Here is a 12,184-nt window from a genome sequence, read left to right as displayed (position 1 = left end):
AAGCCAGGTCTGCAGATAGCTGCAACTAACTAATTGACATTATTATTCCCCAAGAATAACTGTATGCTTGTTATGCATAACTTCATATACTCCTTATACTTAATATTATTGAGTCCAAGTGCATCTCAATTTCACAGACCAACGTGTTCATATGGGATTTACACTTCTCTCAGTATCTTCTTAGTTTACATTTTCAGGTGTCTTTCTGCACTCCAGAGTTTAAATGTGTAGTTTCTTACTCTTGGATATTAGAAAGTATACAGTGATGCTTCTCCATACACATACTGATCTTTCGTGTACAGGATGAACAAAGCTGAACACATTTTCACAAACACTTCAGAGTTGGCTTCAAGTATTCAAAAGTGAAGAAATCTTCACCGCAATGCAAGGATGATGCTGACAAATACCTGTCAAAAAGACAAGGATACATACCTTGCTGAACAATGGCACTTCATTCCCTGTGCAGAACAGAAAGTTTACTTGATCTAAGCCTGTCCAAAAATTCAGGGTAAATAAGAGTTCTCTTCAAACTGTTTCAAGAACAGCTGCCATTTCCTTGAACTGTCTGATGAAGTTCTAAAAAGCAAGAGTTAAGATAAATTTCAGTTGCTTGAAGAAAAGCTCAAACTGTATTTCAAACTAGCATGTTAGACAAAAATCACAATCTATGTTTCTCACATCCCCTCTTTCCTCCAGCTACAATTTGCAGCTTGAACTTAAAGTTTCCACTTTTCTTTTTGTGGGCTGGTTGGCATTTGGGCACATTATCTACACAGGTGTTTGCCTATTAATACAAGATACTATGAAAAAAAAAAGTAGCTCTTGTACCACAACAACAAACACCACCAAAAAAACCCTTCTCATGCAAGTATTTCTATTCAGAGCTGAAATAATCTAGGCTTCTCAAGTGCAGCATCCATTTCTTGTAGCAGTTGAACAGCAAATTATTTAATAGGTTTCAACTAGAATGAATACAGCATTTCACAACACTTAGGGATGCATAATGTCCTTCTCAAATTCCTGCCAGTCCAACTCCAAGGATTTACTTATCTGTAAGCTTGTATGATATTCTAAGTGATGTGTTCACCCTTTAAACAGGAATGAAAACATAAGTGCCACATTTATGCAAAATTAAACAAAGTTACATACATTCATAGATGAAGGCATAGCAGTTAAAAGCCAGTGGTGACAAAGCAGACTGACCTCTATTCCTAATCATTATAAATGTTAGCCTTAACGCAAGTTTTAGATTTTGAGGCTGGGGAACAGTTCCCTAGATTTAGAATATTCCATTTGGTTTTAATAAGGTAGAGTCATAGCTGACAAGAAAGATCCAAAAGTCTTTATGTCTTCAGTTGTTAGCTTATTCGTACGGGAACAGATTAATTACTGCTAAATTAACTTTTTTGGGTAAGTGATGTAGAATTAAATGCTATGAAATAAGTATTTAGCTTCAGTTTTTCAAATAATTATTTAATGCTTCATCTTTGAATGACTATGTGAGTAAATAAGCAACACAAACATATGCATCAAGGTTGCTCCTCCACAACAACGTGAGTGTTGTTTTTAAGAGACTGGATTGGGTAACACTGACTACAAACCTTGAACTGTGGGATCGTCATTTCAAAAGATTTGTCTGTTATTTGTCCTGAAGGGTCTGCCACTTTCATCGTCACTGTAACATAAGGATACTTCAGAGACCTGCAGGTGTCAGAGCTCATCGCAACTCCCAGTTTCCATTTCATATCTACAAACTACAGAGAAAATCATTGGAAACTGTGTTAAAGAAGGAGATCTAGCATACCATTGCTATTCTGTTGGGTGGATGTTTTACAGACAGCATGGGACATGCAGAGCTCATATCCAAATGTGAAACAAGCATACACATTCAGATACTGTGAATGCAAAAATCATCTGCCTTTCCTTTTAATAGCAAAAAAATAAGCAATTTAACAAGTTACTTAATCTGTTTTCCTTATTCAAGTACCATCAATAGTCAAGTACAGTCTACTTAAAGTTCTAGTAAGAGGCGCTTGAGCATCATTTGTGCTTTTGTCATGTTGTTTTTAGAAGTTTCAAAATAAAGTAGAAACATGAGAAAAACCTCAGATGGTGCACAAAAATTTCGTAATAGCAATAATGGAAAAAATTAAGCCATTTTATAACTATGTTAGACAAATCAAAGTACATCATAAATACATTTCAGACAGGTAAGTTATTTTTAGCCTTTTACAACAGGCAAAACCGTTGAATAAAGAAGTGAAGACAGAGTTTAGAAGCTTACTATCAAGCCTCTAAGATTTTTTTTTTTCCCCTAATTCTGAACTCTTTTAAACCATCATTAGCAAAAAAGGTCTTAAAATGCAAATACACTGTGTTATTTTTTCAAAAAAGAAAAAAACAAATGCTGGAAATTGACAGAAAGTATCTTTAAAAAAAGGTTTAAACTTAAGGGAGACAAAGAATAAAACAATCAAACACTGGTGTTATCAACTCTGAAGAACAATTCAAATTACATTTAAAACAGATTTACATGAACAGCTAATACAATTGTCTGCCACACTGCCACTCACCTTCCCTAACAGTAATACATAGCACTAATTTTTAAAAAGGTATGAAATGTGACTTTATCATCCAAACAATAATATTAGAAAACTGTCGAGCATTTCGGGAACCTTTACTGTATAGGCTTCTTTATGTGGGTAGATATTTGGCAACATATATATAGGAAGGCTCTCAGCAGTTAAGATACCACCATGTGCTTAACAATGCAACATACACCATGAAGCACTGACATTTCTGAAAAGTTAATAGTTAGCTCAACTGCACTTTGACATTTAGTTACCTGTCCCACTGTGGCCATATTTCTTGCATCTTCTGACACACTAATGGATTTGCCCTGCTCATTCCATACATGACGAATAACTTGAACTGCATGTTTTGGCAGCGTGCTGACTGCATTGCCCACGGTGGTGACGAGTTCTTCCGTAGAGAGATTGTTTCTGGCTGCTGTGCTATAGGTATATCCAAAGAACACCGCATCAATTTCATTCTCCACAAAATTTAATAATATTTCTCACTTCACCCAAAATAGGCAATTTTTAATTTCTGCTTTATGTGTCTATGTACCTTACAATAACTAGGCAGCTTGTGATTTTTTTTTCCCCTCAGATTATTTTACTGATCTTTTGCATCCACATGCAAAAAACAACACAACTTGACTTTTAACGAGTCTTCATATGCAGAGACCAAGCTTTGCTGATCTTGCATAACATACAGCATTGAAACAAAAATAATCACAGCCTCCAAGTGCTGTTGCAACTGAAAAAAAGGTGTAATTCAGTGAAATACGTGTGCAGAGCAGTTAAACAATATTATTACTCTAGAAACAAGGCAGTTTAATTAAACATTTAGGAGAGGTAATTTAAGTATCACCAAGAGGCAAGTAAGGACCTCTAGGTAATAGTACAATTGGTACTAACAGGAATCAAGTGATGCAATAAATACTCAACTGAAAAGGCAGCAAGTCTAGAGGAAAATTGCCACTCAATTTCCTCTACAGAAACAGGTGAAAAAATTGCCATCCTAGGTTTGTTCATGCAAATCCACTCCTCAGAGAGACATTAATAAAAGACGAAAAGAGTTGGTCTTCCAAGTAGCATGGTCTAAAATAATTTAAGGCTTCATATTTTATAGAGTAAAAAGTATTATGTTAAATTTGTACTGGTATATTTTCTTCAGTCATGCATACAATGTTTAGATACTAGATATTACACAAACAAGATCTTTAAATTTTTCTCTTTCTATAAGTAGAAAAACTTACAGGAAAGCAACAGCAGAAAATATCACCTTAAAAACTCTACCTTTATCATGGCAGAGTTCAACATTATGAAACTGTGTGCCCTTCAAAGAGACAGAAATGCTGGTTTGTAATCTCTAATAAACAGGAAGCTTTTAGAACATGCTTCTTCCAGACAAAGATGTAGCTGACTTAGCTTCAGAACTGAGCTTAACTTCCTCTTTTATTTTGCCAGTATTTCTAAAGCTTGCAGACAGGATCTTGAAATAATTTTCTCTCTTTCTTTTTTAATTACAAAAACTAACACTGTATGTTAATTAACAACACATTTTTTAAAAACATAAACTAAGCCCAGAAGTTCGTTTTTGTATACTGAGAGTTACAAACTTTTGCCTTTTCCCAAATCAGTTCATAATTTTATACCTACATTTGATGTCACTTTTTAATACTGCTCTTAAGTTGGGGTGGAAGGAAAAAAAGACATGAGGCAAAGTAAATTATTTTGTGCTTACCTAAATAGAAAGGAAACTATGTTAGCTATTTTTGCCAGGTCACCAACATTAATCTCAATCCCAGATGTTTGAATTCTCTAGAAACAAAATGTTCAAACAATTACAAATAATAATAAATTATGCATTAATAGAAATCCTCTTTGTATATACACACACACACAAATTGACTTGGAAAATCTATTCTTTACAGCATGTAGAACTAATATCCTTGCTTATAAGTGCTAGCATCCGAACTTACCTGACACAGTTCAGCTGTATTTACACCTGGGATCTTATGGTTCAGATGCTGAATTATCTGTTCACACTGTAAAGAAAGTAAGTTTGAAAACATTCATAATGCATATTTTAATACAGAAGACAAAGCTAGTTTGACTACTTGGAGATTATAAAACAAAAAAGAAAAGTGGTTAATGCAAAAATGGACAACAGGATGATGCTTTACATGCAGAGTGAAGAATCAAGTCATTGAAATGACCGACTGTAAAATTACATCAAACCCAAGCAAAGCACATAAACTCAGTGAAGACTTTTAGTTACTCCCTCACTAGCTATTCCTACTTAACACACCATTTTCATACTAACTGCAGAGTCATCCTGTTCAAGTGTACACTAAAGCAAACAAGCTGAATGTTTTCTAGGCAAGCTAACTTGATACCTCATTCACATGAAAGGCGAAAATACATTTATAAAAATCTTCTGTGATAAAAAAATAAATTTAAAGCAATCCCATAGCTCTTAGCAGGACTGGTCCATTTTATGAGTCATGTAAATCTAAGCCACCACATATATAAGATTCTCTTTGCAACAAAAAAAAAAAACCCAGAAGAGCTTAAACAAAAAGATTTCCTAGAATCTGAGTGCCAAAAACCCTTCCACATCCCATTTATTGCCATACTTACCAGTTCTGCAAAAAAGTCTTGAGGTATTAAATTAATCTTATCTGCCACACCACCACCAACTGAAAAACACAAGCAGTAGTGATCAGAAGCAGATCCTTGGAATGTTATAGTAATAGATCTAATCTCTCTCTGAAGAATTCCTAGGTCATCATGCATGCATTTACCTTAGAAGCAAAGCGTTCTTTAAGGGAGTTTGTCCTGAACTACATTAACATAACCTGCTCGGCATCCCAAGTGAAGCGATAGCAGCAACTCCATAAGGCCTCGGAGCCCCAGACTGAACCTGTGCAACTGCACAGCCTGACAGCCCCGAAAAACTGCCCCGACCCTGTGGGGCAGTATCCGCACCAAGTCTCTCAGCTTACCGGGAAGCCGGGCACACCCAGGGCACCGGCGGCACATGACCGCTGCTCTCCCTAAGGCTACACTGCTACATCCAGGCCGCCTCCCGGTGGCGAAGCCCCCAGGCAACCCGTGGACAACCCGGAGAGGCCCCCGTTGGCCCATCGTGAACGGCTCGCCCCGGGCCCCAAGTGAGGTGGCTCCGTGAGGCGGCACCCCGGCTAAGTCCTCAGCAGGGTGGAGCGATCGCACCCCCGGCCGTCCGTCCTCTCCTCTACACCCCCGCCTGCGAGCCCGGGTGGGCCCAACTCCCCCTCGCCCCCACACCGGGGAGGTCCTCCCTGCCCCCTCACCCAGAGCCTCCAGCGCCCGCGCGAGCGCCGCAGCAGAACCGGCGGCCATGTCACCGCACACCCGCCGAGACCCAACTTCCGCCACACAACACTCGCCGCCCTGATTGGCTCCAGGAGACACTAGTTCGAAGAAGGGCCAGCGGCCTCGCCCTTATTGGCTGCCGGGTAGGGAGCATGCGCTGTTCTCCCCCGGAGGGAGAGGGCGGAGCCTGCCCGCGCCCGGGTAGGTGCCCTCCGGCTCGTCTAGCGCATTGCGGCGGTGTCTGGGGAGGTTTTGTCCGTCTCGAAGTAATTCGGTTCTTAAATAGATGCAAGTAAAACCAGGACTGCGTTTTAAGAGAATATGGGGTCTGCAGACAGCGAGTGGAAAAGGTCACCTGTGGATGGTGGCTCGGGGCCTTGCAGGGCCTATCCATGCTTCACCTCAGGTCAGCTGTGGCCTCCTGCTACGTGCCCCCGCGCTGGTGCTTCTGCTAAGCGATGCCTGCGGAAAGCACCCTGGCGCGACAGTCGTCTGGGGAGGCTCTTGGAAATGCGAGTTCAATTCACATCTGGTTTGTGCAACGAGTTGTTTACTCACTTGGGTTTATTGTTAACTGGCATCAGAGTTTTCTTGGGTGCTCTTTGTTAACGTTCTCGGGTACGTAAATCATGCACCATTCTGTGTATGCACATGTGGTGTATTGAACTCTACTACAGATACATAGAGTGACTGTACATTGTACAGGTGCGTCGTGGAATCACAGAATCACTAGGTTGGAAAGGACCTTCAAGACCATCAAGTCCAACCATTAATCCAGTGCCACCATGTTTCCTAAACCATGTCTTGAAGCGCCACATCCAAACGTTTTTTGAACACTTCCAGAGAATGGCAACTCCACCACCTCCCTGGGCAGCCTGTTCCAATGCCTGACCACCCTCTCAGTGAAGAAATTTTTTCGTAACATCCATCCTAAACCTTCCCCGGCGCAACTTGAGGCCATTTCCTTTCATCCTATCGCTGGTTACTTGGGAGAAGAGACCAGCGCCCTCGTCGCCACAACCCCCTTTCAGGTAGCTGTAGAGAGCAATAAGGTCTCCCCTCAGCCTCCTCTTCTCCAGGCTGAACAACCCCAGTTCCCTCAGCCGCTCCTCACAAGACTTGTGCTCCAGACCCCTCACCAGCTTCGTTGCCCTTCTCTGGACACGCTCCAGCACCTCAACATCCTTCTTGTAGTGAGGGGCCCAAAACTGAACACAGGATTCAAGGTGCGGCCTCACCAGTGCCGAGTACAGGGGCACAATCACTTCCCTACTCCTGCTGGCCACACTTATTTCTGATACAGGCCAGGATGCTGTTGGCCTTCTTGGCCACCTGGGCACACTGCCGGCTCATATTCAGCCGGCTGTCAACCAGCACCCCCAGGTCCCTTTCCACCGGGCTGCTCTCCAGCCACTCCTCCCCAGGCCTGTAGCATTGCATGGGGTTGTTGTGACCCAAGTGCAGGACCCAGCACTTATTAAACCTCATACAGTTGACCTCTGCCCATCGATCCAGCCTGTCCAGATCCCTCTGCAGAGCCCTCCTACCCTCCAGCAGATCAACACTCCCACCCAGCTTGGTGTCATCTGCAAACTTACTGAGGGAGCACTCGATTCCCTCATCCAGATCATCGATAAAGATATTGAACAAGACGGGCCCCAGAAACGAGCCCTGGGGAACACCGCTTGTGACCGGCTGCCAGCCAGATTTAACGCCGTTCACCACAACTCTCTGGGCTCGGCCATCCAGCCAGTTCCTCACCCAGCGAAGAGTAAACCTGTCTAAGCCACGAGCCACCAGTTTCTCCAGGAGAATGCTGTGGGAGACGCTGTCAAAGGCTTTACTAAAGTCCACGTAGACAACATCCACAGCCTTTCCCTCATCCACTAGGCGGGTCACCTGGTCATAGAAGGAAATCAGGTTGGTCAAGCAGGACCTGTCTTTCATGAACCCGTGCTGGCTGGGCCTGATCCCTTGGTTGTCCTGCAGATGCCCTGTGAGCACTCTCAAGACCAACCGCTCCATAATCTTCCCCGGTACAGAGGTCAGGCTGAGAGGCCTGTAGTTCCCAGAATCCTCCTTCCGGCCTTTCTTGGGGCCTGTACACCTGCAAATAAACGGTGCAGTTCATGGATGATTCGTGTAAATAAACTATGTGTTCAGTTTAACGGGAAAATGGTCATTTATTGTGAAACTACAGCTAGAACCATGTTCAATAAGCTTTGTATACTGAACTTAGTGAAGTAAGTTTGGGCCATGGCTGGAGCCCTAAAACAACACTGATCCATCACTAGTTTCTCCTTTTAAAAATAGCAAATATTCTTAGATTTCTCTGGTAATCAGTTTTACATTTGCTTCTAGCTTTTTTTCTATACTGTAGTGCTACAATCTCAGTAGATCTATTTTAAGACTGATTGTGACAGTAGTAAAACATACCTTTTCACATAGTAGCACTTGCCAGTTTAAAATTACGTCTTTTCAATTACTGTTAATGAAAGAATTTAGAAGATATTTCAGGAAAAGGGTAATTACTATGGCACATGGTATGTGTTTATGAGCTTTATACATTTATGGTCTGTCTGATCCTGGCCTCTCCCTTTTAAAATATCTAATTAAGTGTGCAAATGTTTTTAAGAAGTATGTGTTTTTATGACCTCATGATTGTGAAAACACTAGCAATGTACCTACTGGTAAGATCTGTCTGAGATAGCAAGGACTTGACTTAACAAATCTCTTTGTTCTTAGCTTATGTAACTCTTACATAGTTTGTTATCTAGAGAACTTTACATATTATTTTATATTACAGTTTCATCAAGTCTCTTAGTAGCGCCTTTAGCACTATGACTAATATTTGTTATGTTACTTTTCATTCTTTCTCCAAGATGTGGAGATAGATGTGAAGTTGAATGTCTTGGTGGTGTGGTAATTACAGAATCATTTGCTGAAATTTGGAGTTATTTTGGGATTATTTTCATTGACATGTAAACATGTGTTTAGGTCTTTAAATTTGGAACAGAACGTGGTGAAGTTTGCAACTATTCTGGCTTGTCTGCCCATCCACAGAATTAAACTGCCTATCTTCAGAAAATTCTGCCTTCTGCAAGTGTGGTCTGTAAAGCTTTTTGTGGCAGAGGAAGGCAGATGCGGCCTATGATGGTGATCCGACAGTAGAGACCCATCTTTCAGCTAGATAAGGACTGAGAACTTAATGTGAGGAGACAATATAGAAACTAGAAGACAAATCTCAGGACCTACAAGTAGACTGGATTGCTGAAGAGGTATGCTGCAATATTGTTCATGGGTCAATACAGACGCTTCAGGCAAAGTCATGCAGCATCACTGTAGTCATGCTAAGTGATTGCAGGGGGTAAAATAAAATAAAAATATCATTAGGTAATTTACTCCATAAATGTAACATGTATAGAACGGGGTGTAATTTGCATCAATGTTCTCTGAAGAACTACACAAAGTTCTTGAAAAAGCTCTTCCTTCTCACGGGACTGTCAGATTTGACACTCTGGGAGACTTTCCATCCTTCCTGCAGCCCCTCTGCTCACCCTAGACGTACATGCAGGCTCCAGCCACCTGCTTCCTGCTGCCCCAGGTCTTTCTGGGGGTGCTAGGCAGGCCTGGAGGTCCTGCTCACAAAAACCTTGTCCAAATGTGCACTTCTGAAAACACAAGGCCCCATGCAAGCACCACAAGGTCAGTCTGGAGACAGCGGTGGGCAGAAGCAGTCGGGGAGGGCTCGGGCCAAAAAGTGATGCGTTCCTTTGTTTTTAGCTTTTCTGAATTAACTTGACAGAAGGCGTAACACTAAATCTGATGTATACATATATATACAAAACGTGTAGTTACACTGTGTATGATAGGTATATATTACACTGCACTTGATCTTAGCCAAAAGGCCAAGAAGTGGTATGTTCATGCCCCTGAGATGGGAAGGTATGCGGGGATTCCCAGCGTTGGAAGAGAAATACTGTTTGTAGTTGGTTTTAATGCATCTTCTAGTGATTTTTGGCGGATTATAGGGGGACCCCACCACCTGCACCCTGGCTGCCACATGCACGGAAGCCGCCTGAGGCGGTAAGGAGGCTGCTCGCTGCCGCTGCTTTACGGTTCCACCTGAATCCCTTCGTCCTGTCTCGCTCCGCGGCCTATCCCGCCCCCAACGCGTGTGTTTCCCAGAACGCTGCGTGTGCCTTACCACCGCGAACGGCTGCGGGCCCGTTCGGCTGCTGCTGCAGGTGCTTCCTAGGCAGAGAGCGGCGGGGCACCCCGCGACTGCTCCTGCGCACCACGCAGGCTTGGGAGCAAGCGCGGGGCGGGGCGGCCGAGGCACCACCCCTTGCCCCGCTGGGAGAGGGCGTCGCCGGGGGGGAGTCAAGAGGGTGGGAAGTGAGAAGTCTTCGGGTCGTGGTTGTTTGGGAGTATCCAGGGGGGAGGTGGGTATCGGCCTCTGCTCCACCTCGGCCCGCTGTTCCAGAGCGGGGGAGAGGTGTGCGTGGAGGCGCGGGCGGATTGGTTTCCTTTCTTCTCCCTCCCTTCCCGCCGCGGCTCGGTGGTTCGGTCCCGGGTCAGGTCTGAGGCGAGGCGGCGTGAGGCGCTGTCAGTGCCGTGTTGCGAGGTTCAGCTCAGTGCCCGTACCGGGAGCCGCCCCGCCGCCATGGAGCCCCATCGCTGGCTGCCCCTGGAGGCCAACCCCGACGTGAGTGTCCGGCTCGGGGGATGGGTGCGGCGGGGGCGGTGGTGGGGGAGCTGCCGGGTGCGCGGGCGGGCTGCCTGCCTGCTGTTGGGTGGGAGGGGGGATGGCGGAGGGGAGAGGGCTCGGGGCCACTCTGGGCTCAGCATCGCGGGCTGAGGAATGGCTGGTGGGGGCGGGGAGCGGGGCAGGTCTTACCCCGCGGATCTAACTGGGGTCTTAACTCTCCTCTGTTTTCTGCTTGCTTTGCAGGTCACGAATCAGGTAAGCACCTTTTATTTGAGGTAAACTTCAGTCTCTTTGCAGCTTGAGACCTATTTAGTTACATGTTCATGTAGTAAAGGCTCCTGCTTCTCCAACGAGAGTAACCCCTTCCCCACCCCCCGCCCAGGTGTGAGTGCGCTGAGTCTAATATTGGACCTTACCGGCACCTACTGAGACCTCTGAGTACAGAGTGTCACGTAAAGATACTATATAAAAGAAAAAATAGTAACAGAAAAACGAAATAGATTATGTTAGTGGCTATTAATGTAATGTAATCTCTGATGTGTTTCTGTGTCGGTTTGAATTAATTAATTAATGATTAAAAGGTTATTCTGTATTCATATATAATGTGTGCCAGTTCTGGACCTCTACAGGATGACTTTGTGCACTTGTATGGGTCAGCTTACATCACTGTGTTGCAGTTTTTTTCTTCGCTGGCTGACCATAAGAAATAATGTCATTTTACCATATTTGCACTTTGCTGCTTATTCATGACGATATCTGCATGATTTGTTGTTGCTGTTTCTGTTAGCATAGTAGAATCCACACTAGAGAAAGGAAGCTTGTTCTAGTCCATAAAACAATGTAAGTGCTAGATAAACTAGCTGAAAGGAAATCACACGTACTCCAACCCTATGTCACTTTCTCAGGTATTTTTTAGTATCTTTAGCAAACATTAGAGCTCAGATGTTGATCCCAGCAGACCTTAACATTGATAATGTTAAAGATGGTGTTTAAGCCAAAAGACTCTGAAGCTTCCAGCAGTAAGATGACATTCTTAAAACTCTATTGGTGAAATACTTGGGAAATTAGGAACTTCTGTGTCTGAAGAATGTTTTTTGTTGTTGTTGCTGTAATATACTGAGTCTGCAGGAGAGTGAAGGGTTATTTGATGCTGGGTCATTTTGTACTTGGCTTTATAGTTTCCTAGAACAAAGAATTTTACAATTCTTACAATATTGCTGCTGTAGAGCCATTTGAGATGTTTTTAATCCCAGTCCTGAGTTAAAATTAACAACCTTTCCTGGGAGTTTTTATGGAATGTATGCTATAACTTCCCCAGATTTTTTAAAATTTTGAAATTCATAGACCAAATTCTGGTTTGGAAGAAAATAAATGTGAATAAATGAATTAGAATGTCAGATTCTCTAGCTTCCTCTTACTTTCAAGACGTTGAGATGATTTTATCAGGGTGCGAATAAAGCCTGTCAGCTGTAAAGTAGAAATTGAGGAGGAAAAACTAGTGACTTTTTCCAGATACCTGAAATATCTAGTATCACTACGTGTTTAT

General features: G+C 43.1%; 2 protein-coding genes across 4 annotated transcripts in view; one reads left to right on the top strand and one right to left on the bottom strand.

Moving 5' to 3' along the window:
- Window positions 1–525: 525 nt before the first annotated feature.
- On the bottom strand, window positions 526–5,954 carry COMMD6 (COMM domain containing 6; the record flags this gene model as incomplete). Of its 2 annotated transcripts, XM_082000408.1 has the most annotated exons (7): window positions 526–576; window positions 1,602–1,754; window positions 2,846–3,014; window positions 4,312–4,388; window positions 4,550–4,615; window positions 5,211–5,269; window positions 5,906–5,954. In XM_082000408.1, the coding sequence occupies 7 exons, from the start codon at window positions 5,952–5,954 to the stop codon at window positions 526–528; spliced, it is 624 nt and encodes a 207-aa protein (XP_081856534.1). The 2 variants fall into 2 exon arrangements, with proteins under 2 accessions (XP_081856534.1, XP_081856533.1); XM_082000407.1 differs by lacking the exon at window positions 5,906–5,954 and having other exon boundaries at window positions 5,211–5,471.
- A 4,639-nt stretch (window positions 5,955–10,593) lies between these two features.
- The window catches only part of UCHL3 (ubiquitin C-terminal hydrolase L3), a gene marked incomplete at its 5' end in the record, with an annotated part of 51,877 nt that continues 50,286 nt past the window's right edge, over window positions 10,594–12,184 (top strand). The window contains 2 exons of one of the 2 annotated variants that reach the window (XM_082014421.1): window positions 10,594–10,635; window positions 10,882–10,893. In XM_082014421.1, coding sequence (XP_081870547.1) covers window positions 10,594–10,635; window positions 10,882–10,893 — 54 coding nt within the window. Of the gene's footprint in view, window positions 10,648–10,881; window positions 10,894–12,184 lie in introns of both variants that reach the window. The other variant, XM_082014422.1, reaches the window with a different exon arrangement.

This window comes from Phaethon aethereus (assembly GCF_964289735.1).
Source record: "Phaethon aethereus genome assembly, chromosome: 1".
Lineage (NCBI taxonomy): Eukaryota > Metazoa > Chordata > Aves > Phaethontiformes > Phaethontidae > Phaethon > Phaethon aethereus.
The sequence above is the reverse complement of the archived record's forward strand: the minus strand, read 5'-3'. Positions and strand labels throughout refer to the sequence as shown.